The sequence below is a fragment of the Oncorhynchus keta genome, chromosome 11 (genome assembly GCF_023373465.1).
Source record: "Oncorhynchus keta strain PuntledgeMale-10-30-2019 chromosome 11, Oket_V2, whole genome shotgun sequence".
In the NCBI taxonomy this organism is placed as follows: Eukaryota; Metazoa; Chordata; class Actinopteri; order Salmoniformes; family Salmonidae; genus Oncorhynchus; species Oncorhynchus keta.
Window position 1 is genome coordinate 45,971,820 of NC_068431.1, and position 25,565 is coordinate 45,997,384.

The window sequence follows — 25,565 nt, forward strand, 5'->3', positions numbered from 1 at the left end:
GTAGTGGGAGGGTTCAAACTGCAGGTAGATGGTGTGGGGGTCCTCCTCCTGTCCGCTGGCCTCATGGCAGCTCACCACCTTCCTGGCCTGGTCGGCAGCATGCTTCTTCAGGATGTTCCCAGCACCGATCATCATGCGTGTGGCCTGGATGCGGTAGAAGGCCCTGCTCTTCTGCTGCTGGACCAGAACCTGGTAGTTGGCCATCTCAATCAGCTGCTCTGTGTCCTTCTCTGGGTGCCTCTGTTTCAGCTCCTTCAGGGTGCGGGCCATGTCCCTCCGAGCCTCATCCTCTTCTGAGTTCAGCCCTCCACCTTCCTCCACCCCCTCCAGCATGTGGTCCAGCACATCCTTGGGGTGGGGGTGGGAGTTGCCCCCCTGGCCGTCCATCTCCACATCCATCTTGGTGAACATGCTGTCCCCCTCTGTCTCGATGATGATGCCGCGGGCCTTGTCGACACGGTAACGCTTGTGGATGTACTTGTAGAAGAGCAGGCGTCGGTCCGCGACCCAGGCCTGAACCACACAGATGGGGAAGAACATGAAGGTAAGTACGGCCTCCCACACCTCCACCTCCCCCGGGGAGATGACAGCCAGGATCAGGTAGAGCCAGATGTAGGCGAAGATGCTCCAGGTTGCCGTGACGAAGAACACCCTCAGGTGCTTGATCCTGCGTGTCTCGTTCTCTGGTACCACGTGCACACAGAGGGCAATGATGACGAACATGTTGAATGCTGCGCTGCCCACGATGGTGCTGGGGCCCAGGGAGCCTGCCTCAAACGAGTGGCCACACACCTCGATGACAGACAGCAGGATCTCTGGGGCAGACGAGCCTAGGGCCATCAAGGTCAGGTTGGATACGGTCTCATTCCAGATGCGTACAGTGGCTGTGGTGGTCTCTCCGTTGGGCTTCTTGATGGTGATCTCTTTCTCCTGAGAGGTGATGACCTCAATAGAAGACATGAAGCGGTCAGCAATGATGGACATGCCCAGGAACATGTAGATGAGGGCCACGAAGTAGACGATGGCCCGTGCCACCTTGTCGCCCACTGACGGGTTCTGAGGGTTCCACATGGGCAGGACCACGCCCTCAGAGCAGGGGTCTCCATCAGAGCAGTTGCTGGGTGGGCTGCTGGGTGCTGCATGGTCTGAGCCAGCCTGGGAGAGGTGGGTAAGCCCCAGGAGGAAGAGGAGGAAGAGGGAGGTGGAGAGGCTGGAGGAGGTGGAGGAGAGTTGGGCAAGGCTCAGAATGTGGGTGTGTAACATGCCGGCGTCTGGAAATTCGAGTCAGCTGGCTCCAGAGATCAATCCACTTCACGTCTAACGTCTCAACCGACACCTCTGGAAGACAAAAGAGAAGAAGTGTAGTGACTTACAGACAACACTAGCGCAAACACAATGTTGATCATTAGTATTACATGGATTACGAACAGAAAAACAGCCCTGTCGCAAAAATCGACATCTTAATTCCAGACAAACTAAACACCTTCTTTGCCCGACAATACAATGCCACCGACACGGCCCGCTACCAACGACTGTGGGCTCTCCTTCTCTGTGGCCAATTTGAGTAAAACATTTAAACGTGTTAACCCTCGCAAGGCTGCCAGCCCAGACGGCATCCCTAGCCGTGTCCTCAGAACATGCGTAGACCAGCTGGCTGGTGTGTTTACGGACATATTCAATCTCTCCCTATCCTAGTCTGCTGTCCCCACATGCTTCAAGATGATCACAATTGTTTCTATTTCCAAGAAAGCAAAGATAACTGAACTAAATGACTATCGCCCTGTAGCAGTCACTTCTGTCATCATGAAGTGCTTTGAGAGACTAGTCAAGGATCATATCACCTCTACCTTACCTGCCACCCTAGACCCACTCCAATTTGCTTACTGCCCCAATAGATCCACAGACGGTGCAATCCCACTGCACACTACACTATCCCATCTGGACAAGAGGTATACCGATATAAGAATGCTGTTCATTGACTACAGCTCAGCATTCAACACCATAGTACCCTCCAAACTCATCATTAAGCTTGAGACCCTGGGTCTCGACCCTGCCCTGTGAAATTTGGTCCTGTACTTCCAGATGGGCCGCCCCCGGGTGGTGAAGGTAGGAAACAACATCTCCACTCCGTTGATCCTCAATACTGGGGCCCCACAATGGTGCGTGCTCAGCCTCTCCTGTACTCCCTGTTCACCCACGACTGTGTGGCCATGCACGCCTCCAACTCAAATCATCAAGTTTGCAGATGACACAACAGTGGTAGGCTTGATTACCAACAATTGACGAGAAGGCCTACAGGGAGGAGGTGAGGGCTCTCAGAGTGTGCTGTCAGGAAAATAACCTATCACTCAATGTCAGCAAAACAAAAGAGATGATTGTGGACTTCAGGAAACAGCAGAGGGAGCACCCCCCCCCCCTTTCTACATCGATGGGACAGCAGTGGAGAAGATGGAATGTTTTAAGTTCCTCTGTGTACAAATCACTGAAAAACTGAAATGGTCCACCCACACAGATAGTGTGGTGAAGAAGGCGCAGCAGCGCCTCTTCAACCTCAGGAGGCTGAAAAAATGTGGCTTGTCATCGAAAACCCTCACTAACTTTTACAGGTGCACAATTGAGAGCATCCTGTCGGGCTGTATCACCGCCTGGTACAGCAACTGCACCGCCCACAACCGCAGGGCTCCCCAGAGGGTGGAACGGTGTCACAGTGTCTCCTGACCCCTCCTGTCTCAGCCTCCAGTATTTATGCTGCAGTAGTTTAGGTGTCGGGGGGCTTGGGTCAGTTTGTTATATCTTGGAGTACTTCTCCTGTCTCATTCGGTGTCCTGTGTGAATTTAAGTGTGCTCTCTCTAATTCTCTCTTTCTCTCTTTCTTTCTCGCTCTCAGAGGACCTGAGCCCTAGGACCATGCCTCAGGACTACCTGACATGATGACTCCTTGCTGTCCACAGTCCACCTGCCTGTGCTGCTGCTCCAGTTTCAACTGTTCTGCCTTATTATTATTTGACCATGCTGGTCATTTTATGAACATTTGAACATCTTGGCCATGTTCTGTTATAATCTCCACCCGGCACAGCCAGAAGAGGACTGGCCACCCCACATAGCCTAGATCCTCTCTAGGTTTCTTCCTAGGTTTTGGCCTTTCTAGGGAGTTTTTCCTAGCCACCGTGCTTCTACACCTGCATTGCTTGCTGTTTGGGGTTTTAGGCTGGGTTTCTGTACAGCACTTTGAGAAATCAGCTGATTTACGAAGGGCTATATAAATACATTTGATTTGATTTGAACGGTCTGCACAAAGCATCACCGGGGGCAAACAACCTGCCCTCCAGGACACCTACAACACCCGATGTCACAGGAAGGCCAAAAAGATAATCAAGGACAATAACCACATTAGCCACTGCCTGTTCACCCCACTTCCATCCAGAAGGCGAGGTCAGTACAGATGCATCAAAACTGGGACAGAGAGATTGAAAAACAACTTATCTCTCAAGGCCATCAGACTGTTAAATAGCCATCACTAGCACAGAGAGGCTGCTGCCTACCTACAGACTTGATATCATTGGCCACTTAATAAATGGAACACTAGTCACTTTAATAATGGCACTTTAAGAATGTTTACATAGCTCGCATTACTCATCTCATATGTATATACTGTATCCTACACTATCTATTCTTATACTATCTATTGCATCTTAGCCGCTCTGTCACTGCTCTTCTATATATTTATATATTATTTTCCCATTCCTTTACTATATTGTGTGTATTAGGTTATGTTGTGGAATTGTTGATATTACCTGTTCGTTACTGCTGCACGGTCAGATCTAGAAGCGTAAGTATTTGACTACACTCGCAATAACAGCTGCTAACCACATGTATATGACCAATACAATTTGATTTGATTTGATTTTGATTTCGTAGCTGCAGATCAGTGAAGGGTCTGCAATGCATTCCTGGTCCTGGAGCCACAGAGTGGTCCTTGTCTTTCCCTACGGCTAGGTGTTCCAGTGGTCAATCAGAATGTGATGGGGGAGTTACATTGATAGAGTTCATTACAACCCACATATCTGGTTAATCAATTAAAGCCTGGACGACAATTAAAACCAGCAGACCACGTAAGTAGCTCTCCAGAAGCTGAATGATCGATTTTTACAGATGAGCACCACCATTGTTTACCCACCTGAGTAATCTCCTATTTGCACTTACTGTAACCCTGTTTATGGTGTTATTGGTGGTATAAAAGCCATTGCAGCTGCAGTTACAATAGCTGATGCTGTCAACTAGCACTTTATTCTCTGAATATCCCATCCAACAGCTCCTGGTTCACCCCTTCTCTGTGACTGACTACCCATTGTGCTGTATTGTCAATGTTAACTCTGTAATATACCGAGCACGGTGTTCACTTTGAAATACACTTTTTGAAAACACTAACCCTTGTTCTTTTTAATGCCTCGGTCTATGGTGCTTAACAAATGTGTTAAACCGTGGCCCAGCGTCAGTGGTAACAATAACAGTGTAATGAGTAATGTTCACAGGAAGAGAAAGTGTTTTTTCTTTCTTATCCCTGAAAAGTCCTGGCTGAGGCGTGTTTTATATAAGAGCCTGTATCACGCATGGATGACCAATGACGCCTCTGCTTCCTTAGCCTCTCTCTCTCTCTCTCTCTCTCTCTCTCTCTCTCTCTCTCTCTCTCTCTCTCTCTCTCTCTCTCTCTCTCTCTCTCTCTCTCTCTCTCTCTCTCTCTCTCTCTCTCTCTCTCTCTCTCTCTCTCTCTCTCTCTCTCTCTCTCTCTCTCTCTCTCTCTCTCTCTCTCTCTCTCTCTCTCTCTCTCTCTCTCTCTCTCTCTCTCTCTCTCTCCACAAACAGTACAGTACACTCACATCAGCAGCTCCTGTCCTTCCAAGCCGTACAGTGGTCCACTGCCTTTCACCTCCTAGTGCCAGCCTCCCCCATTCCCCACCTCTTCACGTGCACTCCCTCCTAACCAGTCGCCCACCTCTTTCGATGATCACCCAAATCCTAACCTTAACCCTATCCCTAACCATAACCCTATCAGCAGCACTACAGGGCTGCTTTGTTTCCAAACAATGAGACCACCGACAGCTATTGTACCACCAATAACAACAGAAACAGCCTCTCTGGGTAAGTGGGCATATGGCCAAGGCGGTTTACACACTAAAGAGGAGATCACTCAAAGGTGGGTGAACAGACCAGCATCGCTGATCTGTGGAAAGGATCCAGCCCTGTATTCACAGAGCACTGATGTTTTCATCAGCCTTCCTGTTCACTCCCTGGTACTTCCAACTACATGGATTATAGTGTTTTTCCTTGCCTTCTATTCTTTACTTACCATGCAACATAGCCCACGTAGAGTGAGACGAGCTAGAGTTCCCTATTGATTGACAGGTGAAAACATTCTGTGGACATGCCACATGCCACGACTGACTCCTGGGGCGGCAGGGTAGCCTAGTGGTTAGAGTGCTAGGCTAGTAACCGGAAGGTTGCAAGTTCAAATCCCCGAGCTGACAAAGTACAAGTCTGTCCTTCTGCCTGAACAGGCAGTTAACCCACCCAAATAAGAATTTGTTCTTAACTGACTTGCCTAGTTAAATAAAGGTTAAGAAAAAGAGACGGGATGAAAGGGAATAGTGATCTGAATAACAGTGAGCATTCCTGTCCACAGTCACTGGCAGTCAGGTAGGGACAAGATCTTGGTGTTACATCGAAAGGACATCTTGTGCCCCTTTTTTGGTTTATTGACTTGCACCCTTAACAAGGAAAGCGTCTTCAAGCATGTAAACCTTTAGCAAATGTGGCACACTGTCGCGGGGTCAAAGATGAAATTGTTGCATCTCAAAAACATTCAGACATTCAGAGCAAAGAGGAAAGAATTGTATAACATTACAAGATGCCAAGAAGAAGAAGACGACTGCATGAATATTAAGTTAAGAGACTCAAAGCAGGCGCGGAACTGGACATCAGCTGTGTGTCTGGTAGAGGTTTAATCAGTAGTCCAGCCAGCCATCGTCTCTCTCTGCCTCCACTCAGAATTTGCCACGGTGACAGGCCAGAAACAACAAATAGAGTTTGAAACAACATGAGCACACCACACAAACCATAAATGTTGTGGTGCCATTTCTGATTTTTCTTGAGCAGATTATGCTCGTACAAATTGATTCAATTTCACTCCATGTTAAACTGTGTCTAGACTGGGGTACCTCATTCCTTCAACTCAATTACTATCTGACATTTTTAGGATAACTGTGCAAAAGCAGTTTTTTTGTTTTCACATAGACTTGCTGGCATACCCACCGATTTCAGTTAGCATTGATGCAAAGAGCTGTAGAAATAGCACAAAGGTCATTCAAACCCAATATATTTCTTTGTCGTTGTTGTTTTGTATGAGTCTATGGAACACTGCAAAACCATACCAAACCAGCTACATTAACAGTGTGATAGGGAGTTTAGGTTTGGGCACCAAAAGCAGTCAATACTGTTTTGACACTGTATCCTCCCTCTGCCTCTTCAGTCCATCCAAGTCAATATTTAGCACACCTCCCCTCTGTCTTCATTTACCTCATGACAGCTATCCCCAGCAACGCTACACAGATCATGTAAATCATACAACACAGTAACTGATCGTTGATATACTCTTACATTTGCAGTTTTCATAATGGCCCCCAGACCGGAAAATCGATTCAGTGCCAACATTCTATTACTGAGACTTACCATGAAGACGATCTCTTTAAGGTCAAGTATGGTAGCGGTCTCATTGACGTCAGCTAAAAATGTAATATAATAGCATTGTTATTTGTCCAGGTTAGATGGTGGGGCTGCTCACCGCCAGCAGATAGCTGGGGGAATGAGAGTGAAGCAGCATACTAATGAAGGGAGCATTAGAGAGATGTTACAGAACACCTGCAGATCACCCCTGAGGTTCTTAGAGAATCCCACTGAGCACAAACTGGTTGAATCAACGTTGTTTCAATGTAATTAGTCAACGTATTGTGACGTGGAATCTACGTGGAAAATACATTGGATTTGAAAAAAAGTAATACTTTTAAACTGTTTGTTTTAAGGGGGAATTTTCAACCACGGATTATGTCATCATGGTAGAAACATTTTAACATAGACCAACCTTAAAATATGTGAATTTGTACCTTTAAAACAACGTCCGATCTTCAACATTAAATCCACTACATCAGACAAAAAGCAATGAGCTGGGCAGCACCTCCTACTGGAGAATTGATCTAACTACAGCTTAGCTATAATATTTGTCACTGACTATCACCAATGTGCTGTCGTGAGAATGATTGTTGAGAGATCTCCAATTAAAAATGAGATATATTCACTGTTGCTATCAAAAGCCATTCCAACGGGTAGGTTTAACAGAGCAAATTATATGTGACCATACTTTATCACTCATATAACATGATTATATTTAGGCCTTCAACAATCAACAGCTATTGTTTCAATTCAACCCAGAATTCAACTAATACTATACGAAACAATAGCCTAGGGTTTCAAGCTCTGGCTGATTAAAAAAGTAATGACATTTAGTGATATTGAATTGTGTTTGGTTGTCAAAACAACCAAATATCAACATTTGAAGGAGATGAAATCTTCTGCTTGGATAGTTCCATCTGTGCCACTGACTTAGTCTGGCTTTAATTCCAGTTTAGTGTTTTTAAATCCAGTTTAGTTTAGTTTAGTTTAGTTTAGTTTAGTTTATTAATTCGACCATTTAAAAAAAACAAGCACACATAAAACCTAAAAGCCATACATGCACATGAATAAAATCATTGAGGATAGGACATGAATAAAGTCTGGGACTTATTTCCATTGTGTTCCTCTTGAGACAAGATGGCAGTGAAATAATAAAACAAAAAAATAAAAGAAGAACATCTATCTCATCATTCCAGTTACATCATAGGGGTTATTCATATTGACACAGAAGACATCATACATATTTTTTATTTATTTTTAAAGCTGCCCAGAGAGGACATTGTTTTTATAGGCAGAGGCAACTCATTCCATTCTGAGGCTCCAGTATACAAGAAAGTACCTTTACTAGCATTACTCCTGAACCTGTATAAGCACACATCAGCAACACCTGATCTGGTGCTGTGATTGTGTGCATCCCTAACACGAGGAAAGTAATCACTTAAATATCTGGGCGCAGGACCATAAATACTCCTGTAAACCAAACCTAGTCTAATCTGGGACACACTAGCCTCAACAGGCAGCCAGTTTAGTTCCTGAAAGCAGCTCCTGCCTATGTGAGTACGTGGACTCACCTTCAATACTACCCTGATCAACTTATTCTGGGCTATCTGGAGCTTTCCCTTCATAAGTTTAGATAAGCGCCCAAACCAGGAAATACTAGCATAGTCAAAATGGCATTGAATGAGGGCAGTAGCTAGCACTTTCATGGAGTCCTTATCAAGCAGCTTGGACTTTCTAGACAAAAACTTAATCCTGGCATTAACCTTCCCTAGCACCTTATTGGCCATGCTCACACCTCCCAAGCTTCCATCAAGGATACATCCCAAGTAGCTAACAGAGGTTTTAGTAGTCAGCACCTCACCCCCTAACTCCACTCTGATTTCAGACAACCTACACAATTTAGGTCTGGATCCAAAAATAATAATAACAGTTTTCCCAAAGTGCAGAGATAGCTTATTATCTCCAAGCCATTTGCTAATGTTAGTAAGCTCTGTGCTAAGTATGCTCTCCAACATAGTTTTACTTTCGTGAGACACCAGAAGTGTAGAGTCATCCGCATAAAGACAACGACGGCAAGAACAAGCATCTTTCATATCATGAATATACAATAAAAACAGCAGAGGCCCAAGCACACTCCCATGCGGAACGCCACAACTCATTAGTTCTGCCTGAGACAGTGAACCATTAACCTCTACTACTTGCTCCCTTCCTGATAAATAGGACTTTACCCAGCCTAGAGGGATACTGCTTAACCCTAGTGCCTCCAGTTTGGAGATTAGGAGACAGTGGTGAACTGTATCAAAGGCCTTCTGTAGGTCAAGCAGTACCATTCCACACAGATTTCCCTCATCAATCTCTTTCCTGATGAAGTCAGTAAAGTAAACCCAACTGAAAATCATACATTAACCCCTGTTTGTAAACATATTCATACATTTGCTCATGTACAATTCTCTCCAGGATCTTTGATGTTACACATATTTGTAGTGTCTACGAATGAATTGATATGTTGGATTCAAGTCTCCATCTCAACCAAACATCAAAGTTAAAGAATACGATAAAATCAAATCAAACTTAATCCACATTTAAAGTTTGATTTGATTTAACTTTGACGTTTGGTTGAGATGGAGACATGAATACAGCATTTCAATGATTCATTTGTTGACATCAACTGGAATTAAAGTCAGTGGCACGGATGGAACTATTGAAGCAGAAGATACAGTAAATATTTTAAATCGAAAACATAGCCTCTATTAACTTATCGACAAGCTAACAGATTATATGTTGGATTTAAATCTCCAATTTAACCAAATATAAAAGTTAAAGAATGGGATTACACCAGTGGCACAGGTAAAACTATCCAAACAGTAGATACATCTCCTTTATAGGTTGATATTTGGTTGCATTGTCAACCAAACACAGTTCAATATTACTTTTGCAATACAGTAAATACCCTGAAGCTTTCTTACAAAATAATGTAACATTCAACCTTAAAATGATTAACACATCCATGGCCACATTCCTAGTGTACTGTAACTATACTTGTCATCACAGGTCTGTGGAGATCTTCACAGTTGCTGTAATAATCTGTGCAGAATATCGAACGGCATTGATCATTTGTAACATGTACTTTTAATGTAATCTCAACTACAATCCAGGCCATTTGGTTCTGCTATTACATGTCGCACAGTGATAACACATTAATCTGATATATAAAAAATATCTGACATTGTATTCGCATTTGAACTTTGCTGTGCTTTTAAAATGGTTGAAAGCACAGTGATAGACATGTGGGTGAAAATACAGATGAAGTTGGAAGTTTACATACACTTAGGTTGGAGTCATTAAAACTCGTTTTTCAACCACTCCACAAATTACTTGTCAACAAACTATAGTTTTGGCAAGTCGGTTAGAACATTTACTTTGTGCATGACACAAGTCATTTTTCCAACAATTGTTTACAGACAGATTATTTCACTTATAATTTACTTTATCACAATTCCAGTGGGTCAGAAGTTTACATACACAAAGTTGACTGTGCCTTTAAACAGCTTGGAAAATTACAGAAAATGACATCATGGCTTTATAAGCTTCTGATAGGCTAATTGACATAATTTGAGTCAATTGGAGGTGTAGCTGTGGATGTATTTCAAGGCCTACCTTCAAACTCAGTGCCTCTTTGCTTTACATCATGGAAAAATTAAAAGAAATCAGCCAAGACTTCAGAAAAAAAATTGTAGACCACAAGTCTGGTTCATCCTTGGGAGAAATTTCCAAATGCCTGAAGGTACCACGTTCATCTGTGCAAACAATAGTACGCAAGTATAAACACCATGGGACTACGCGGCCGTCATACCCCTCAGGAAGGAGACGCGCTCTGTCTCCTAGAGATGAACATACTTTGGTGCGAAAAGTGCAAATCAATCCCAGAACAACAGCAAAGGACCCTGTAAAGATGTTGGGGGAAACAGGAACAAAAGTATCTATATCCACAGTAAAATGAGTCCTATATCAACATAACCTGAAAGGCCACTTAGCAAGGAAGAAGCCACTGCTCCAAAACTGACATAAAAAAGACAGACTATGGTTTGCAACTGCACATGGGAACAAAGATCGTACTTTCTGGAGAAATGTCCTATGGTCTGATGAAACAAAAATATAACTATTTGGCCATCGTTATGTTTGCAGGAAAAAGGGGGAGGCTTTCAAAGCCAAAGAACACCATCCCAACCGTGAAGCATGGGGGTGACAGCATCATGTTGTGGGGGTGCTTTGCTGCAGGAGGGACTGGTGCACTTCACAAAATTGATGGCATCATGAGGCAGGACAATTATGTGGATATATTGAAGCAACATCTCAAGACATAAATAAATAAAGTGGTGTTCCTAACTGACCTAAAACAGGGAATTTTTACAAGGATTAAATGTCAGGAATTGTGAAAAACTGAATTTAAATGTAGTTGGCTAAGGTGTATGTAAATTTCCGACTTCACCTATAGATAATAAACAAAAGTGAAATACACAACAACAAAAAAACAAAAAACACTACACTCAAAAAGTTCCAAAAGAATAAAGACATTTAAAATGTCATATTATGTATTTTTACAGTTATGTCTTTTTTACAGAAAAATAGTACAAAAGGGAAAAAAAACATAAATGTGGGTTGTATTTACAATGGTGTTTCTGCTGGTTTACCTTTTCTTGTGGCAACAGGTCACAAATCTTGCTGCTATGTTTGCACACTGTGGTATTTCACCCAATAGACATGGGAGTTTATCAAAATTGGATTTGTTTTCAAATTCTTTGTGGATCTGTGTAATCTGAGGGAAATATGTGTCTCTAATATGGTCATACATTTAGTAGGAGGTTAGGAAGTGTAGCTTAGTTTCCACCTCATTTTATGGGCAGTGTGCACATAGGCTGTCTTCTCTTGAGAGCCAGGTCTGCCTTTGGCGGCCATTCTCAATAAAAAGGCTATGCTCACTATGTCTGTACATAGTTAAACATTTCCTTAAATATGGGTCAGTCACAGTGATCAGGTATTCTGCCACTGTGTACTCTCTGTTTAGGGCCAAATAGCATTCTAGTTTGCTCTGTTTTTTTGTAAATTCTTTCCAATGTGTCAAGTAATTGTGATTTTGTTTTCTCGTGATTTGGTTGAGTCTAATTGTGTTGCTGTACTGGGGCTCTGTGGGGCCTGTTTGTGTTTGTGAACAGAGCCCCAGGACCAGCTTGCTTAGGGGACTCTTCTCCAGGTTCTTTTCTCTGTAGGTGATGGCTTTGTTATGGAAGGTTTGGGAAACATTTCCTTTTAGGTGGTTGTAGAATTTAACAGCTCTTTTCTGGATTTTGATAATTAGCGGGTATTGGCCTTCTTCTCTGTGTGTATTGTGTGTCTAAAATTTGGTGTTTGTCCCATTTTGTGAATTCTTGGTTGGTGAGCGGACTCCAGACCTCACAACCATAAAGGGCCATCATTGCAAATAAGTCTCTCTCTATATACAGTGGGGAGGACAAGTATTTGATACACTGCCAATTTTGCAGGTTTTCCTACTTACAAAACATGTAGAGGTCTGTAATTTTTATCATAGGTACACTTCAACTGTGAGAGACGGAATCTAAAACAAAAATCCAGAAAATCACATTGTATGATTTTTAAGTAATTAATTTGCATTTTATTGCATGACATAAGTATTTGATCACCTACCAACCAGTAAGAATTCCGGCTCTCACAGACCTGTTAGTTTTTCTTTAAGAATCCCTCCTGTTCTCCACTCATTACCTGTATTAACTGCACCTGTTTGAACTCGTTACCTGTATAAAAGACACCTGTCCCCACACTCAATCAAACAGACTCCAACCTCTCCACAATGGCCAAGACCAGAGGGCTGTGTAAGGACATCAGGGATAAAATTGTAGACCTGCACAAGGCTGGGATGGGCTACAGGACAATAGGCAAGCAGCTTGGTGAGAAGGCAACAACTGTTGGTTCAATTATTAGAAAATGGAAGAAGTTCAAGATGACGGTCAATCACCCTCGGTCTGGGGCTCCATGCAAGATCTCACCTCGTGGGGCATCAATGATCATGAGGAAGGTGAGGGATCAGCCCAGAACTACACAGCAGGACCTGGTCAATGACCTGAAGAGAGCTGGGATCACAGTCTCAAAGAAAACCATTAGTAACACACTACGCCGTCATGGATCAAAATCCTGAAAACCAGCCCATGGGCTCAAGCCAGCCCATGTCCAGGCCTGTCTGAAGTTTGCCAATGACCATCTGGATGATCCAGAGGAGGAATGGGAGAAGGTCATGTGGTCCGATGAGACAAAAATAGAGCTTTTCATTCTTTGGGGATGCTTTTCTGCAAAGGGGACAGGACGACTGCATCGTATTGAGGGGAGGATGGATGGGGCCATGTATCGTGAGATCTTGGCCAACAACCTCCTTCCCTCAGTAAGAACATTGAAGATGGGTCGTGGCTGGGTCTTCCAGCATGACAACGACCCGAAACACACAGCCAGGGCAACTAAGGAGTGGCTCCGTAAGAAGCATCTCAAGGTCCTGGAGTGGCCTAGCCAGTCTCCAGACCTGAACCCAATAGAAAATCTTTGGAGGGAGCTGAAAATCCGTATTGCCAGTGACAGCCCCGAAACCTAAAGGATCTGGAGAAGGTCTGTATGGAGGAGTGGGCCAAAATCCCTGCTGCAGTGTGTGCAAACCTGGTCAAGAACTACAGGAAACGTATGATCTCTGTAATGGCAAACAAAGGTTTCTGTACCAAATATTCAGTTCTGCTTTTCTGATGTATCAAATACTTATGTCATGCAATAAAAAGCAAATTATTTACATAAAAATCATACAATGTGATTTTCTGGATTTGTCTCTCACAGTTGAAGTGTACCTATGATGAAAATGACAGACCTCTACATGCTTTGTAAGTAGGAAAACCTGCAAAATCGGCAGTGTATCAAATACTTGTTCTCCCCATTGTATATAATATGAAATAATCACTATTATTCCAAGATAATTCTTTCTCCCCAATTTCATGGTATCCAATTGTTAGTAGTTAGTATCTTGTCTCATCGCTACAATTCCCGTACGGGCTCGGGAGAGACAAAGGTCAAAAGCCATGCGTCCTCCGAAACACAACCCAACCTAAACACAGCGCGTATCCAACCCGGAAGCCAGCCGCACCAATGTGTCGGAGGAAACACCGTGCACCTGGCGACCTGGTTAGTGTGCACTGCACCCGGCCTGCCACAGGAGTCTCTAGTGCGACAAGGATATCCCTCCCTAACCTGGACGACGCTAGGCCAATTGTGCATCGCCGCCCCACAAACCTCCCGGTCACAGCCAGCTGCGACAGAGCCTGAACCCAGAGTCTCTGGTGGCACAGGTAGCAGCTGTCCTAGACCACTGCACCACCCAGGAGACCAGTGTTTTGAGGTTGGTTAGGTTTTGGTTTGTTTATAAAAAAAATAATCACAGGTTTTCAATTTTGTTTTTTAAATAATTGTTTTAATTAAATGCACTATGCATTATGTGGGTTGAATGCTATAACAACACAGAATACAACAATTAATAAAGGTCCCACGATGGTAGCGGCTGCCCATTACTGTTATTAATTATTAACCATCATTTATTCACTTTACTTTTTACCTTGATAAAATATTTATTTCATTCAAAAAAATCGCTATTTTCTAGTTCTTCAAAGTAATAAGAACATTTTTTATGACTGCTGAATACCAAATATCAATCACATGCTGACCACACTGCTCATATATGTTATTCAATTATTGCACCCATAGACGCTTGCGCAAGTCAACGAGAGTCTCTGTTGCCAAGTGCTAAAATAGAATAGTCAGTTCTATTTGTGACGCTGAACGCGATGCAAGTCCTGCCTCTCCTTTTTCCTCATTGGTTTATAGAAGCAGATATCCACATGACATCTCCTCATTGGTTATACCCACATGGGTGATTGAAAGATGACTAGAAATTATTTGGTTGACCGTTTTATGTGTGGATTAATTGTCAGTGTAGAGAACCTTGTGCATTTCAGGTAAAATATCAACAAAACGTTTATATCCCAGGACAAATTAGCTAGCAACAGCATGCCAGCTGAATAGGACAAATTAGCTAGCAACTGCAAGCTCGCTAAATTGCCATAACTGTTTAATGATTTTCGACCTGTCCACAAATTAATATAATTGGTTCGGAGTTTGTTTCGATATTTCAACCTGTGTGTCATGATCGCGTTTGGTGTGGGGTGACAAAATCAATTTGCGCGCAGCAGGTTTGGGTAAGGTGTTAAATCATGTATTTTCAGGTGGAGATGCGAAGCAACATCTGCTCTCTATATCACCTCACGATCACGCAGTGTACTCTCTTCCATAGCAGGCTAATGAAACACAGACCGGACAAGTAGACACGCAATTGTGTTCATTTGTAGTTAATCACCACGTTTTAAGCACTAACCTATGTAGATATATTGGCCTTTTTAAAACTACAACTCCCTACTACATCGCACAGTTCAAGCTGGATCGGATTTCTCTCTAGAGAAACTGTGTGATGTGCGCATTGAGCTCACAGAAAAAAACGGAACGAAATGGAATTCAAATAATTTAACTGACATCAGTCAATTTACTTGTTTTAAAAAATAAAAATAAAAGACATTTCGGTTAATCGCTCAGCACTAGCCAGTGATTCATGTTTCCTTTCACTGTTTGGCATAATTTCTGTAAATACAAAACACAGAGATAACCAAGGCAGGCAAGGCAGTTTATTTCAAATATATGAGGCTTTGCTTCATGGAAGTGACAGAGGTTTAAATCTTCCCTTCTTCATTTGGCTCATTTAAAATGGTTTCCTATTATCTACAACATGCACATTCGGATAACACAGAGGGAGGGACAAAAGAAGAAAGAGAACAGTGAAATGGCAGAGAGTGAGAGAATATTTTTTAAACCCCTTCCTGGGGAAGTGGGGGGTTGAAAACTTGACTTTGAAGTCGTTGATGGGGGATGGGGAGGGGCAGGGAACTGACATCACATGCATGGCAGCAGTAAAGTGGAGAATTACACTGAACAAAAAATATAAACGCAACATGCAACAATTTCAAAGATTTTACTGGGTTCATAAAAGGAAATCAGTCAATTGAAATACATTCATTAGGCCATTATCTATGGATTTCACATGACTGGGAATACAAATATGCATCTGTTGGTCACAAATACCTTAAAGAAAAGGTAGGGGCGTATATCAGAAAACCAGTCATATATCTGATATGACCACCATTTGCCTCATGCAGCACGACACATCTCCTTCGCATAGAGTTGATCAGACGGTTGATTGTGGCCTGTGGAATGTTGTCCCACTCCTCTTCAATAGCTGTGAGAAGTTGCTGGATATTGGCGGGAACTGGAACATGCTGTCAAACATGTCGATCCAGAGCATCCAAAACATGCTCAATGAGGTGACATGCCTGGTGAGTATGCAAGAAACAGAAGAACTGGGACATTTTCAGCTTCCAGGAATTGTGTACAGATCTTTGCGACATGGGGCCGTGCATTATCCTGCTTTAAACATGAGGTGATGGCGGCTGATGAATGGAAAGATAATGAGCCTCAGGATCTTGTCACCGTATCTCTGTGCATTCAAATTGGTATCAATAAAACGCAATTGTGTTCATTGTCCGTAGCTAATGCCTGCCCATATCATAACCCCACCGCCACCCTGGGGCACTCTGTTCACAATGGTGACATCAGCAAACCGCTCACCCACACGATGCCCGGTACCGTTGAAACCAGGATTCATCCGCGAAGAGCACACTTCTCCAGCGCGCCAGTGGTCATCGAAGTGAGCATTTGCAAACTGAAGTTGTTTACGATGCTGAACTGCAGTCAGGTCAAGACCCTGGTGAGGACGACGAGCACGCAGATGAGCTTCCCTGAGGTTTCTGACAGTTTGTGCAGAAATACTTTGGTTGTGCAAACCAACAGTTTAATCAGCTGTCCGGGTGGCTGGACTCAGACGATCCTGCTGGTGAAGAACACGGATGTGGAGGTCCTGGGCAGGCGCGGTTACACGTAGTCTGCGGTCGTGAGGCCGGTTGGACGTACTGCCAAATTCTCTAAAACAACGTTGGAGGCGCCTTATGGTAGAGAAATTAACATTCAATTATCTGGCAACAGCTCTGGTGGACAATGTTGCAGTCAGCATGCCAATTGCATGATCCCTCAAAACTTGAGGTATCTGTAGCATTGTGTTGTGTGACAATTACTGCACATTTTAGAGTGGCATTTTATTGTCCCGAGCACAAGGTGAACCTGTATAATGATCATGCTGTTTAATCAGCTTCTTGATATTCCACACCTGTCAGGTGGATGGATTATCTTGGCAAATGAGAAATTATAAAGGGATGGGATGTAAACAAATCTGTAGAAGTATGCTTGGGGTCATTGTCCATTTGGAAGACCCATTTGCAACCAAACTTTAACTTCCTGACTGATGTCTTGAGATGTTGCTTCAATAAATCCACATAATTTTACTTAGATGATGCCATCTATTTTGTGAAGTGCATCAGTCCCTGCAGCAAAGCACCCCCACAACATGATGCTGCATCCCCCTATGCACGTTTGGGATGATGTTCTTCGGCTTGCAAGCCTCCCCCTTTTTCCTCCAAACATAACAATGGTCATTATGGCCAAACAGTTTTATTTTTGTTTCATCAGACCAGAGGACATTTCTCCAAAAAGCACGATCTTTGTCACCATGTGCAGTTGCAAATAGTAGTCTGGCTTTTTTATGGCAGTTTTGGAGCAGTGGCTTCTTCCTTGCTCAGCGGCCTTTTCAGGTTATGTCGATATAGGACTCATTTTACTGTGGATATAGATCATTTTGTACCTGTTTCCTCCAGCATCTTCACAAGGTTCTTTGCTGTTGTTCTGGGATTGATTTGCACTTTTCGCACCAAAGTACGTTCATCTCTAGGATACAGAACCCGTCTCCTTCCTGAGTGGTATGACTGCTGGATGGTCCCATGATGTTTATACTTGCATACTATTAATTGTACAGATGAACATGGTACCTTCAGACGTTTGGAAAATGGCTGATTTCTTTTGTTTCTCCCATGATGACAAGCAAAGAGGCACTGAGTTTGAAGGTAGACCTTGAAATACATCCAAAGGTACACCTCCAATTGACTCAAATGATGTCAATTAGCCTATCAGAAGCTTCTAAAGCCATGACATCATTGTCTGGAATTTTCCAAGCTGTTTAAAGACACAGTCAACTTAGTGTATGTAAACTTCTGAGACCCAGAAGCTATATTTGTATCAATACAAAATGGTCCAAGGCAAAGTATTATTATTTTTTAAAAGGACACTACTTTAAAATATATATTCTTAAAATCTTGCAAAATATATTCCTTAATTTGATGGGACATAAACACACACAATTTGACATTGGTCCCAAGGCATAGTGAAGTACTGCCATTTTGTGGAATTCCACTGGAATTGTGATACAGTGAATTATATGTGAAATAATCTGTCTGTAAACAATTGTTGGAAAAATTACTTGTGTCATGCACAAAGTAGATGTCCTAACCGACTTGCCAAAACTATAGTTTGTTAACAAGAAATTTGTGGAGTGGTTTAAAAACTAGTTTTAATGACTCCAACCTAAGTGTATGTAAACTTCTGACTTCAACTGTACATGCCTAAACACACACATGTTGCATGCAAATTAAAAAAAAACATATTTTTGCATACCAGGACACAAACTGACAGACAGACACCCGAGATGACAACTCATAAATAAATACTACTGGAGTGGGATCTTATTCTCAACACTGTGATACAATATTCAAGGTGTTCCAATTTGAAGACTGCCACGACAGTCACATTACACAATCACATAGGCATAAGGTCTTAACCGTAATCATATTTAATTGAGTTGAGACAAACATCATTTGTAAAAGCATCAAACGTGATAGAAAATGACATTTTAAATAGGTCAAAGGCATTCCCCTAGAGTTGTGAAACCTGAAGTCTATCCTAGCCCAGCTTCTTGCATATTCAGTGCTGTCAAGTCCCTCTGTTTCAATATGCTGCACACTCGTCCACACACAGATTCATATTCACAGCACATGCGACACATTACCATTCAGACCATCCTAAATCATCCCAAACAGAACTTGAGGAACATAATGAAATGGTTTCACACTAATTTCCTCTGAGGTGAATGTGCTTTTCGTTTCATCGCCTGCTCCACTCAATAGTCTGAACAAACAAAATCCAACAATTACTCAACCTCTTTATCCTCAGAGAGATGTTCAGGTAAGTAAATGTGTAACAAGCAATGGAACTATGCTTGTCTACTAACCTCCATCCTCTTATCTAAAACCCTGTTCAATCAACCGGTGATCAGGTTTCCGTGATAATGAATCCAAAGCACATATGTTTGCAGCAAGAAGAAAAATAATATTTTTGACCTCGACCTCAACAGTATCAGCAATCAAATCAACATTTATTTGTTGAGTAAACAGATTAGCAGATGTTAAAGCAGGTGCAGCGAAATGCTTGTGACCCCACACTGGCGGTGACAGCACTCTCCGAGGGTGTCTCAGAGGGAGTTGAGATGTGCAAAAAACACATTTCCACTTCACACATGTGTATAAAACACACTATAGTACATATATAAGCACCCACCAAATTACCAGAGCAGTTGTTAATGAAGCAAGCCAGTAAGATAGTTCAAATTCACAACTGTTGATGTTCACCTGTCAGTGCTGCAGGTCTTCTGTTGCAACATAACCCCATGTGCTCTTCTGCCTCTGATGAATGATGAATATAAGGTCAAGTGAGGCCACCCAGCAAAAGGCCACAGGTAGTTGCCTGGGAGAGACCACAATGAAAAAGGCCACAGGTAGTTGCCTGGGAGAGACCACAATGCAAAAGGCCACAGGTAGTTGCCTGGGAGACAGCATCTGCAGCATTTGGCATTTGCCAGCCAAAAATAACGCTACTCTTTTTTAAACTTTCAATTGCTGACATTTGCCCAGGGGCAGACGCAGCAAGATTCTCCATTCCTCTCCTCTCTATGTCTCAAGTAGCAGCTGGCAGTCTTGTTGCACCCGTTCCCCATCTCCGCTTCAAGTTTTCTGTTCCACTATTTGTGTTGCCAAATAACCCCCATATGTTCTCTTCTTGGTCTTAAAACTTCTCTGTACTTTGCCAACCTATATCCACACGTCTTGCACAGCCCTTCTCCGTTACTCTTTACTCTTCACTGCTACCCCCTCCTCCTCCTCCTCCTCCTCTCCCCCTTCTGTTGGCAGTCAAATTTCCATTCAAGAGTCATTGACATTCACTCAGCTTTCCAGGCCCATTTCATTTCTTGAATCAGTAATTATATAATTGCATAATTACATAGAGATGAAGCCGGTGTGGGCACATCCCCAAATAGCTGAACAAAACCAGATACCATAGAAATGCATTTATATGAAGGGAAGTATTAACATTGGTAGTATGCCTTCTTACTATGGCTACAGCATCTTCTCCTTTCAAGTATCATTAAGCAAAAACACCAGACATTTCTAACAGCAGAAACAACTTTCCTTATAATCAGTGTCATGCACAGCTGGCTGAAAAAGGTATATATCCTCTGGGTGTCTTCAGGTGTGACTTTGTGTTTTTACTTTGTCTGGTGAGAAGTGTGTAGCCTGGCATTATGCTGGGCAGAGACATTCACACTGCCCACTCATGTTGAGAGAGAGAGAGAGAGAGAGAGAGAGAGAGGGAAAGAGGAGAGAGAGATATAGACAGCAGTGGAGGCTGCTGAGGGGAGAACGGCTCATAATAATGGCTGGAATGGAGTGCAATCCGGTTCCAAATGATTGGCACCTTTGATAAAGATGACAAACAAAAGACTACAAAATAAATAATACAAATTATGAGCTACAGGTAACTGCCAAAAGAAAGGAAACGGCAACATAAAGTGCCTTAATAGGGCGTTGGACCACAACGAGCCACCGGAAGAGCTTCATGATAGCCAAAATAATGGGCAACTGGGCATAATCCTAAACATGATGGGGGGATGTTAATTGCTTCATTAATTTATGAACCACATCTGTGTGGATTGTGGAAGCACATCCTTTCAATATACTTTGTATCCCTCATTTACTCAAGTGTTTCCTTTATTTTTGGCAGTTACCTGTATATTGTATGCCCCAAATAATTGGGGAATTGTATTATTTTTTCACCAATGTTTTCAATACTCTAGCACCCTCCCCTTGCAAAGATAACGACACACAAATATTTTATGAGATTTGAGAACACGTTGGGAACCATTTCAGACCATTCCTCCATACAGAATCTTTCCTTTGACTGCTCTTATGGACTGCCCTCTTCAATTCAAACTGCAGAGACAGATGGCCAAAATCAGCAAAATGTTGATTTTGTGGTCAATTAACCATTTCTTTGTGGATTTTGATTAGTGCTTGGGGTTATTGTCTTGCTGGAAGATTCACTTCCGCCTCCCAACAGAGGCAACCAGGTTTTTGGCTAAAATGTCCTAGTACTCTGTAAAGTTCATGATGCCGTTGACCTTAACAAAGGGACCCAGAACCAGTGGAAGCAAAATAGCCTTGTTATTTGGTTCTTTTCTGCATTTGCTTCTGTTTTTCAACACCAAATCCACCGCTGGTGTACCTGGCCAAACAGCTCTATTTTCATGTCATCTGACCAAAGCACCAGTTCCAATCCATGTGCCAGTGCCGTTTAGAAAACTCCAGGCGTTTACATTTGTTGGATGACATGAAAATAGAGCTCTTTGGCCACGTACACCAGTGGCGGGTTTCTACTTTTTTGCTCGTCTTTATAAAGAGTGCCAATAATTATGGACCTGACTGTATGTTTGCATCATGAGCATTTCATCATTAAAATGTCATGTCCAATTCAAAATAGAATTCACTCTACATACAAAACATTCATTTCCATGCAGGGAGGAGAGAAAAAAGTTGAGTTTTCCATCCTAACCTTTAACACATCTCCAGAGAGCGGGAGGTAGAGTACCGGCTGGCACATAACGTTCTCAGAACAATCTGTTTCTTAGCGTTTGGTGAGAGCGTGGTTTTCCTATGGTTATTTGGAATATAACCTTCCCACAACATTCTGAGAATGGTGCAGGATACCCAGCTAACACATAATGTTCTGAGAACCATATGCTTCCCAGGTGGGAATAATTTCAGTACTTCAGCAGAATGTTTTCTGCAAGTTTCCTCATGGTTCTATACACTATCTTGTTAAGTGTGTTCAGGTGTGTTGGCCGCGCCAGCTAATTGGCCACGCCTGATCTTAATAAGTGCTTGTTTCTTTTGAAATGGGGTCTGTTTGAATACACTAAAATGAACAGCTTTGTATGAGTAAAAAAAGAAACATGGCACGCTACAGTAGCTCAATCCTGGTGGCGCAGCGGGCTAATTCCATGGATAGAGAACAGAAGATCATAGGTTTCGAATCTCACTGACGCCGTGCCACAGTAAAAAATAAACGTGTTTGCATGATTAATGCTTAAGCAAATTCATTTCCTATCAGTGCTTGGAGTTTAAAACAGTTCAACCAAATTAAGCTAGCAGTGTTATTAAAAATCTTATTGCAACATGTTCTCAAAACATTATTTATTTACCTTCAAATAACAAATAATTTCCGTTCTCAGAACATTAATAAAACCTCCCAGGAAAACGTTCAGGGAACCATAGTAAAACGTTCTCAGAACCTCCCTGCAACCTAAAAATGCAGGCAAAATGTTCACTTCCGTTCTCAGAACATTTTTTTTAAAGTTCATTTTTACGAGGGAGGGAGAAAGAGTGAGAGAAAGAGGGGGTGAGAGAGTGAGAGAAAGAGGGGGAGAGAGAGTGGGAGAAAGAGGGGGAGAGAGAGTGGGAGAAAGAGGGGGCGAGAGAGTGAGAGAAAGAGGGGGAGAGAGAGTGAGAGAAAGAGGGGGAGAGAGAGTGGGAGAAAGAGGGGGCGAGAGAGTGAGAGAAAGAGGGGGAGAGAGAGTGAGAGAAAGAGGGGGAGAGAGAGTAGGGAATTTAACATTCTCCATATGGATTCTCTTCACCGGGGTGGAGCCGAGGGACATACAACATAGTGTGCTTTTAATTTCAGGAAAATAATCGATAGCACTTCCTAGCTCTCCTACTCCTCCTGTCTTCAGTGGTTTGTGTTAATCAGCAAGATTTCATCAAACTGGTGTAGCTGTTTCTAACACGCAGAATCAGAACCATGGACAGCATCTGGAAACACCATAACAGTTATGCTGCTCGACAATGATTTATAGCAGTACTGTGAAAGTGTTTTGCAGTACAGAATTTCATGTTTGAGTGGACAGTCAATGTTTGCCAGATTTAATTTGTCAAGCACCCTTATAGTTTAAGAGGGTATGAAACCCTAATGTGCCATTCTATCATAACAATATAACAGGTTGGTAGCTTGGTTCCAATTAGTCACTTCAAGATGTTTAGTGGTAAGGGGCTGTGCCAACATAAAAAACGATTGCATACACATTGCAAAAGACATTTGATTTTCTCAGTCATTGTGACACACACACACACACCAGTCAACAAAATGTGAATAATTAACCAAGACCCTGAGGACCGTTCATCAGTTTCTGTTGAGAGATTACAACGCCTCTGCAACTTCCTTTAGTGCGTCACAAAGCCAAACACTAAACAGGAAACAGACATTAAATCTGAAATTAACATTCCTTCAGGACTAAAGAAGAAAGGATCCACAACCATGTTTGTGCATTCAGTAAAGCATCCCAGGATTCACTGTGCAGACGGGATAAGTTTGCCATGTTAAATTGTAATGGTCTAGGGACTGGGGCACATGTTCTTCTATTCAATCGCCTGATTGGGGTCCTGTAAAGCTCAATAACTTTGGGATATGATGAACACAAAACACACAGCACAGTCTCACAGAACACATTGACCTATTCCTTTTAGCAATTTGTAAGACTGGAATGACATTTGGGAGACATTTAACAAAATGCCTCACTGAAGCACACAAAAAGCTTCTTCCACATAGCACATGTGTTTAACCCTCTCTAGAACCCCAGGTTCTGGGTGGAGCTGGGAAATCCATAATCATGATAAGAATGTGTATGTGTTTTCTTTTGGCTTCCCAATATCTGGAGCATGGATCACATGAATTGTATCTATCCACAACCTGCATTAAGATGAACTCAAACTTTTAGTGAGTTCATCAGCAGTAGCAGGGGATGGACATGCAACTTCTGTCACCAAGACCCCTTGCTTGAAAAAGTACACAGGGTTCGACAACACAACGCTGACAACAGACCTGACCTAAGTACATGAGAATACAAGACCCCTGGGTTTACACAGGCAGCCCAGTTCTAATCTTTTTTTCACTAATTAGTATTTTGACCAATCAGATCAGCTCTGAAAAAAGAGCTGATGTGAAAATATCTGGTGTGATTTGTCAAACAAAATCTGAATTGGGCTGCCTTGGAAACGCAGCCGACATGACCTAACACACCAGCAGATGGTACATTTTCAGATTTCAGAGGAGATATGTCCACTGTTTTCAATAAATCCACATGCAGGATCATTGTTGTGATATTGATGTTTTTTTTAAAGTGTGACAAACCAATCTATTTTTGACCCAATGTGATCTTTCTTTTCAATGCACATTTTTCTCTGAGAGACAGAGAGAGGCAGTACTATTACCCACCCACATCCTGGTGAGTCGAACCGGAAAGTTATCTCTGTGGTGGTGACTTATGAACTGAGAAAGACAGTGAATCCACTACTCACAACCAATCAGATTGCAGGATTGCAGAAGCAGAACAAATATTGGTGGAATGCGCCAGCAGTCAAAGTTCATGTCTCTAACCAAACCTCAAAAAAACAGCAAAGAATGGTACTAGAGCCAATCCAGCTCAATGAGGATGTTGGCGATGGACAGAATGTCTCAACTTGACAAAATAACCCTACTGTACATGTAAAAACTGACATGTTGATACTTGTATCTTAAGAGAGGAAACTATTTTAAATCTGATATAACATAAAGGATAATAAAATAGGACTAATACATTTAATAAATAAACTAAATAGGCACTAAAATGACAAAGATGAAGTAATTATGTAATTTTGATGGATTCATGTTTGTGTCATGTTTCTGAACATAATTTAACTGTTGCATCCTTAACATGGTATTTCTAACACTATATAACACTGAACATACTTGTTCTTACAGACCTTTTTGACCAAGTCCCACAGTAGCTACTGAACTCATAGGAGCACAGAGGTTAAATTACTATGGATTTGTTCAATGAGTTGCTGTCTGCCATTGTTCTTTTTCACACCAGCTCCTTAATAATAATAATAATAATAATAATAATAATATTAACTGAAACCTCTAGGATGGGTAGTTAATGTATCGCACTAAAACACAACTAATTGCATTTACCATCCTCCAAACGCAGAAAATGAGATCAGAGATATTCAAAATGCAAAAATACAAGCAGCTGTGCATCAAAGAAAGCTCAAAACCCCCTATCTCTCAGCATTTAACGTTTGTCCAGAGCCAAGCCCTACGAGAGCAGATAAAACAGGAACTGGATTCCCTTAACATGTGGTAAATAAAAATAGAACCACTAACTCAACATTAGATTATTTAGGTGAAGAGCGAAGGCATCCACAAGATTATGTAATATATGGTCTAAACATCTCAGGCCTCCATCCTCTTTTTTTCATCCTTCATAAGTATCATTAAGGGAATCTACATCACCGATGCAGCACAACACGCACGCTGATGCATTG

At 42.3% G+C, this 25,565-nt stretch overlaps 1 protein-coding gene across 3 annotated transcripts in view; it reads right to left on the minus strand.

The window, feature by feature from the left end:
- LOC118390354 (sodium/calcium exchanger 1-like) overlaps nucleotides 1-25,565 on the minus strand; it is a 48,883-nt gene that overhangs the window by 21,689 nt on the left and 1,629 nt on the right. For all 3 annotated transcript variants that reach the window (XM_035780816.2, XM_035780815.2, XM_035780814.2), the window contains one exon: nucleotides 1-1,338. This exon is cut by the window's left edge and continues 75 nt beyond it. In XM_035780816.2, coding sequence (XP_035636709.1) covers nucleotides 1-1,263 — 1,263 coding nt within the window. In that variant the 5' untranslated portion in view covers nucleotides 1,264-1,338. The remainder of the gene's footprint in view (nucleotides 1,339-25,565) is intronic.